The 7,701-nt window shown below is 47.6% G+C and overlaps 1 protein-coding gene across 4 annotated transcripts in view; it reads right to left on the reverse strand.

The window, feature by feature from the left end:
* The window catches only part of ENOX1 (ecto-NOX disulfide-thiol exchanger 1), a 549,740-nt gene that overhangs the window by 108,508 nt on the left and 433,531 nt on the right, over positions 1–7,701 (reverse strand). For all 4 annotated transcript variants that reach the window (XM_010854604.1, XM_010854606.1, XM_010854605.1 and 1 more), the window contains one exon: positions 6,289–6,473. In XM_010854604.1, coding sequence (XP_010852906.1) covers positions 6,289–6,473 — 185 coding nt within the window. The remainder of the gene's footprint in view (positions 1–6,288; positions 6,474–7,701) is intronic.

Genomic DNA, 7,701 nt, shown 5'->3' on the forward strand with positions numbered 1-7,701 from the left:
CTACTGACCTGATCAAATTTCTCCTCCATCAAGTCCCTGCAGCAGCGACTTTCCACCAGCATGGACTTTGCTGGGCTGGGGGAGGCCCCAAAGCCCATGAGGCCTTGGTGAGAGCTGTACCCCAGCAGCCCCACCAAGGCATTTGACTGCTGGGGCTGCACGGACTGGAAACTGGTGAAGGGGGTGATGTGACGGGGCTTCGTTCCAAAACCCATGAGATCCTTGCAGTACTTGTCATGGACCAACTGCTGCTGTGTGATTTCTTCCATTTCTTCTCTCAGGCGCTGTACACATGGGGGAGAAGTCACCTTTACTCACAAGAGGCATTTACCTGGGCACCGTGGAGTCTATGAGCAACACACACCCAACCCTGAAATGTAGCTCTTCCCACAGGGGATGGAGGCCACTCTTCTTGAGGATTCAGGTTTCCCTAGGACCTTGCAGGGGGCCTGATTCTAATTTAGGCAGAAGAGCACCACCTACTGAAGGATGAAGCAGCAGCAGGGGGCTGGCTCCCAAGGACCCGTAAGCTACCCTTGGTGTGGGAAAGCTGACTGTTGATGGCTATGACAGGAGACTCCTGAGAGGGTGAGGGGCAGCCCCACCCTGCTAAGGAAGCTCTGCTGTCCCTCTTCTCACCTGAAACCCAGGTAGAAACAGCGGAGGCAAGTGATATTCTCAGAGGCCTAGGAATTCTGTAAGAGGCATGGAACAAGCTGATTGGCTGAGAACTCACACCTCTTACCTATTCAAAGGACTGCTCAATAACTCGTCCTCCAGCAGTCCAAATTGAGAAAGATAAGAGAACAATTAATTTCCAGACTTCCAAACTCTTCTCACAGATATTTTCATTTTTCAGAAAATCTTGTCCACTATTTTTGTCAAGGTCACCAACATTCTTTTGTTGCTAAATCGAATGGTCTCAGTCCTCATCTTATTTGACTTGTCTGCAGCATCTGATCCAACAGTGTTTCCTCCTCCTTGACACCCTTCACTCACTTGGCTCCTTGGACCCTGAGCTTTGCTGGCACCCACACCCACCACCACCACTACTCCTTGGTCTCCCTGGGTTCCTCAGGATCTCAGCCCCCATCTCTCCCCCCTCTTCTGTGTATTCTTGCCATCTCTTCTTAATATCTTCTGCTTCTGTTAGGTCCATACCATTTCTGTCCTTTATTGTGCCCACCTTTGCATGAAAGGTTCCCTTGGTATCTCTAATTTTCTTGAAGAGATCTCTAGTCTTTCCCATTCTATCGTTTTCCTTTATTTCTTTGCATTGATCATCTGAGAAGGCTTTTTTATCTCTCCTTGCTCTTTTTTGGAACTCTGCATTCAGATGGGCATATCTTTTCTTTTCTCCTTTGCTTTTTGCTTCTCTTCTTTTCACAGCTATTTGTAAGGCCTCCCCAGACAGCCATTTTGCTTGTTTGCATTTCTTTTCCATGGGGATGGTCTTGATCCCTGTCTCCTGTACAATGTCACAAACCTCAGTCCATAGTTCATCAGGCACTCTATCTATCAGATCTAGGCCCTTAAATCTATTTCTCACTTCCACTGTATAATCATAAGGGATTTGATTTAGGTCATACCTGAATGGTCTAGTGGTTTTCCCTACTTTCTTCAATTTAAGTCTGAATTTGGTAATAAGGAGTTCATGATCTGAGCCACAGTCAGCTCCCGGTCTTGTTTTTGTTGACTGTATAGAGCTATACACTGCTTATAGTGACTAAAAAAAGAATAAAACAAAACTAACTGGCCACTCCAAGTGCTGGCTGACAAGGATGCTGGAATTCTCATGTAATCTTTCGGGAATGCACATCAGGAAAGACATTCTGGAAAACAGTTTAGCAGTTTCTTAAAAAGTCAAACACACCATATGACCCAGCAATTCTATATTTACCCAAGTGAGATGAAAAAATTATGTCCAAACAAAAAGCCTGTAAACGGAATGTTTATAACAGATTTATTCACATTGGGTTCAAACAGGACACCGTCTGAATGTCCATTAACTGGTGACTAGACAAACCAAGTACGGCCCTTCCTCACAATGGAATACCATTCAGCATAGAGAGAATGAACAGCAGACACACCCAGCAATACGGATGCCTCACAAATCCATCATGCTGAGGAACAGGAGCCAGACTCAAGAGGCTATACATCCTGTCCAAGTGCTCAGGTACTTCGGTTGTGTCCAGCTCTGTGCGGCCCTCTGGACTGTAGCCTGCTGGGCTCCTCTGTCCATGGGATTTCTGGCACAAGCATACTGGAATGGCTTTCCATTTCCTTCTCCAGGGGATCTTCCCGAGCCAGGGATCGAACCTGGGGATTGACGCAGGGATCGAGCATCTCTTATGTCAGCCTGTATTGGCAGGTGAGCTCCTTACCACTAGTGCCCCTGGGAAGTATATACACCATGACTCCACTTATATGACTTCCTTGAAAGGACAGAACCAGCAAGGCAGAAAACAAGTCAGTGGTTCCGAGGAGTGGGGTGGACTAAAAAGGGGCATGAGAGAATTTGGGGGTGCTGGTGGTGATAGAATTGTTTCATATACTGATTGTGGCAGTGACTCACAGAACCCTGAAAATAGTCTTTTTCACTGTGCTTAAATTTTACTTCAATAAACCCAAGAAAACACTTCAGTGTGGTAACCTGAAGTATAAGTAAGAATTTCAAGTATGGATATGCTTTCCTTGGATACCTAAAGATACAAACAAAAGCCCACAACCTCACTCTCCCCATGGCAGAGACCAGTTAACTTTGTCACCAGCTTCAGATCAGGTAAAGGCTATCGTGTTGCCATGGATACCAACTATTACTTCATTTTGTGTGAAACCTCTAATATGAAACTGTGACTCACATGCAGGGCAGGAGGAAGACTGAGAAACACCCAGACAAATTCACCTGAGGCTTTTTTTCACTTTTCCAAACCCTGCCCGTATGTCCTGCATGAACTCATGAGAAACTATGTGAAGTCAGTGAACACATCCTTCAGGGATGGAAAGAAGAAAAGTGAGCAACTTTCCAGCTAAACTTGAAGGCAGTTCTAAAAAACTGTACGCTAGTCCTAAGGCTAGTAAGGCTGTTTATATTGTTTTGTTTATTGCAGAATAATTTTCCCTAGATGGATTGCTAAGACAGTGACACGTGAGAGACCAACGCCCTCCTCTATCTGCTGACTTTCCTGGGAGGTGATTATTTTCTGATTTATAAAGTGGACAGCAGGCAGACTGAGGGTGGGTTTTAAAGTTAGGAGAATTCTTTGCAGTGGGGCTCAGATCGACAGGTTGTGGGAATTCATTCAAAGTGAGTAAGGTAGGAAGATGACTCTTAAGAAGCACATACATTTAAAGACTCTATTAAAGATGTGTTCCACAATAATCACCATGGGTCCACCTAAGGGCCAGTGAGAATGAAAACTGTACCTGCTGCCACTGACCTAGTGCGTCTCACGTGCTAAGGAGGTGCTACATGGACCCCTGGGGCATCAGTTCTCCCCACACCCTGCCCTGCTCTTTCCAAGATCCCAGAGTCCCCCAGAGGCACTGGGCTAGTTCTTGCCCCTGTAGCTCTGTCCCTTCTTTCTTCCATTCAACAAATATATTTTGACATCTCCTCTATGTGTGCTGCTGATGGAATTGTGCCCCCCTCCAAATTTAGAGTCACGTACAGATGTGAGAGCTGGACAATAAAGAAGAAAAAGTGCTGAAAACTGATGGTTTCAAATTGTGGTGCTAAAGAAGAGTCTTGAGAATCCCTTGGAAAGCAAGGAGATCAAACCAGTCAACCTTAAAGGAAATCAACCCTGAATACTCTTTGGAAGGACTGATGCCAAAGCTGAAGCTCCAATACTTTGGCCACCTGATGTGAAGACCTGACTCATTGGAAAAGACCCTGACGCTGGCAAAGATTGAAGGCAGAAGAAGAAGAGGGTGGCAGAGGATGAGGTGGTTGGATGGCATCACCAATTTAATGGACATGAACTTGAGTAAACTCTGGGAGACGGTGAGGGACAGGAAAGCCTGGGGTGCTGCAGTCCAGGAGGCTGCAAAGAGTCGGATGTGACTTGGCGACTGAACAACCACCACCACCAAATCTATATGGTGATGTCCCAAACATCTGTACTTCAGAATGCAAACTTATGGAAACAGAATCCGTGCAGGTGTTATGAGTTAAGATGAAGTCATATTTTAATAGTGTGGGCCCCTTAACCCTGTACAGATTGTGACCCCGGCACACACACAAGGAGAAGGTCATGTGAAGATGAAGGCAGGGAGCGGGGTGATGCGTCTACAAGCCGAGGAAGCACAAAACTTGCCAGCAAACCCACAGAAGTCAGGGGAGAGAAGAGAGCAGACACTCCCTTGGGTCCCACAGGGAACCAACTTTGCCAGCAACCTGGTCGTGCACTTCTAGGTCTACAACTGTGACCATAACTTTTTGTGATTTAGACCAAACCAGAAGAAACCAAGACAGACCTCCAAACAAAACTCCCCTGCCCCCCAAACAACACAAACATAGGAAAGGACGCTTTCTATGGACAAGGAGATTCTGCAAACGTGTAAGAGGCTGCAAGAGGAGAACTGTCCCTTTAAGGGGCTGGAGCTCAGTGAGGATGCCCAGCACAGTGGACCAGTGTGGACCAGAGCATGCTTCTTCCTGATGGGCCAGCCCACCCTGCCTCCTGACTTCTCTCACATTTGAAACTTCAGCCGCCTTCAAGGTTTTGATCCACTTTTCAAGCAACCAGGGTCACCTTTCTTGGGAGGAAAAGAGGGCCCGTTGCAGGAGATACGAGATAGTAGCTTGCCGGCTAGATCTGGCGTCATGGTCCTCGGAGAAACGGCCAGACGCTCCTCTTGGCAAAGGCATCACACACCCCCCGATGGGGACAGATGGACAACCCCAGGAGCCCCGCGTGGCAGCTGTTACACCGATTTTCAAGTGCGGGGGCCTGAGCCCCGCCTGTAATAACATTTTCCTGGCTGGCTCTGACCTCTGAATCTCGCTGATTTGTCTAACACACACTGTGAACATCAGCGAGTCAGGACTCAAAGCCAAGATGGCAGAACTGCTTTTAAATGGCAGGAGATGCTTAAGACAGGATTTCTGTGACTTGGTCATTAACTTGTTTACATCCCGATCTGCGCTTCTCTCTCACGTCCCTTCCTCTCAATTATTTTTTCCCTCCCTTGATACTGCAACCTGTTTTTGGCGAAGGTTTCAGCGGCAGTTACCTCTCATCTTTAAGACACTTCTCTAGGCAATTCAGGCTCCTGCTCTTAGACAGCAGTCAATACAGATGGGGGAATTTGAAAAAATATCCTACTCACTCCATCATTTTCCATCAGCCTGCTTGTATTTCCCTCATTTAATGAAAAACAATCTTTATTCCTCCCCCCTAGAAAGGAGAGGTTAAATTGATATATTCAGGAGTAACACATGTACACTTGTATGATGATAATTTCAGCTATATTTATTCTAAGATAACTCAAAGGCCCAAAGCCCTTAAGTGCGTCACACATCAATCGATGTTTCCAGATATAAATCTAGGTATGACTCTTTGACCCTCTGCAGCCAGTGCCCAGGTTATCCCAGCCCTTGAGCCCTCGTTCCCCATAGTTCATGTTCCTTCTCCTTCCTACAGAGCCCATCACTTCTGTTTCTTTCTTACACTAGCTGGAAAGATCCGGATTTAATCTGAATGTGCCAAACTGAAGCCCGTGGCTCTTTAACAAAAAGCAGAGACGTTGGCCTCTTTCTGAAGCTGCCCATCGCCCTGAATTCCAGTCTTTCATCCAACCCGACAGCAAACATTTCTGAAATACAGAGTGTTTCCAAAGAACCGGTCTACATCTTAAGTATCACCCAGGAGAAGAGGAAATAAAAACAGTTTACACGTTCATCGATCTCGAAAACAAACTCGCCACGCTTTTATAAAAATCAGTCTGCTTGCTTGTAAGTGGAGACGTTCTAAGATTACACAACGCTGGTGTCGTGATGGGCACGGATTTTCTAACCATTTGCCAGGGGGCTACATTTCCCGTGTGGAGCTTTCAATGCCTTAGATTCTCTTTGTTTCCCACCTGGAGGGTGTAGTTATTGATACTGCAACCTATTTCTTTGTGTGGCTTCTCCCCAGACCCTCTCCTCCCACAAAACATCATTGGGACTTGCCTGATCCCACCACTCAGCTTTTCTGCTGTCCTTTTTTCTCCTCCAGCTTCCCACCACCCCCGTCCCCTGAGCACACGTGCCCCTTGCTCTCCGAGCAGAGGCGCAGGTACCTGCTGCATGCCTTGCATCGTCTGCTGCAGGAACTGCACCTGCTGGTCCTTGGTCAGGTTTTCCTCCGTCCGAAACAGCTGCTCCTTCTCCTGCTTCAGCAGCTCTACCTCGTTCCTGTAGGCGTCCAGCTGCCATCGGAGGCTGTCATTCTCCTCTTTAAGTGCGTAGGCCTGGGCGGCCAGGGCTGCGGGGCAGACAGAACGAGTTCAAGTGAGTAACCGTCTCGCTGAGATGGAGGGCCTTCAGTGCTAAAGGGAGCCTTGCACCCCAATTTTTTATTTTCTAATTTTTGTTGTTGTTGTTGATGTGGACCATTTTAAAAGTCTTTATGGAACTGGTTACAGTATTGCTTCTGTCTTATGTTTTGGTTTTTTGGTGCAAGGCATGTGGGATCTAAGCTCCCCCACCAGGGATCGAACTCACACCTCCGGCACTGGATGGCCAGGGGAGTCCCCCCTCACTCTGATTCGTCACCTTTGTGCCAAACTTAAATGCCCTACCGTGGGGCGCTGCTTCATTTTATGGCTGGTGCTGCCTTATTTTGCAGCTCACTTCTTTGGGAATGTGTTAGCTATTCTGTCTGTCCCATCTTATGGGTGCCTGTGGGTACAGGATGAATTCCTTCTGAATTCTTGTCTCCTGACCCCTGCCCCGACCCTAGGCTCCCTCTTAAAAACTGATCCGGGTTGGTGGTGATGAAAGCGCTCAGAAATCCAGGCAGACACTCTGTCTGCCTTGTGACTGCCCTCTCCCTTTTGGCAGGATGGCTCAGCTCCCTGGAGGGCCATGTTCACGTCATTCGTGGTCCCCAGGTGGAGGCATGCAGCCACAGCCACCCAGGGGAAGGTGGCGGGGATGGATCCACACACTGTTCCTTCCCGATGAACTGCCAGGACAGACTGCACAAGCCTGTTAGCTCCTTCTAACTCCTCTCAGGACGGAGACCTGGTTTCATCTGTTTCACCAACAGTCTCCTACCCTACTCCTTCCTGAAACCCGAAGTGGGGGGCTCAGAGCTCACTCACCTCCCCACCCGATGGAGAAACCGGGACGGGTAATTCAGGGCCTTACACATCTCACGACTCCAAAAGTAACTGAAGTGGAATACAGAAGAGTGAATGGGACCAAGGAAAACTGAGGATGGGGACTCCCTTCCTTCGTCTCTAGCTGACTACTTGGTGGTCTCCGCAGCAATCACAATAGCTTTCTGAGCTCTCACAATGTAACAGACGCTGGACCCCACACTCACTCACTCCATCTCCCCCATCAGCTTCTGATGTGGGTGCTGTTCTTATTACTCCGCTTTACAGATGAGAAAAAATGAGGTACATGGATGTTACAGAACTTGTCTGATTTCACAGAGAAAGTACCATCAACAGCCTTCAAACCCAGGTCAGAAAAAAAAAAAAAAA

The sequence above is a fragment of the Bison bison genome, unplaced genomic scaffold, assembly GCF_000754665.1.
Source record: "Bison bison bison isolate TAMUID 2011002044 unplaced genomic scaffold, Bison_UMD1.0 scf7180017864345, whole genome shotgun sequence".
Classification (NCBI taxonomy): Eukaryota; Metazoa; Chordata; class Mammalia; order Artiodactyla; family Bovidae; genus Bison; species Bison bison.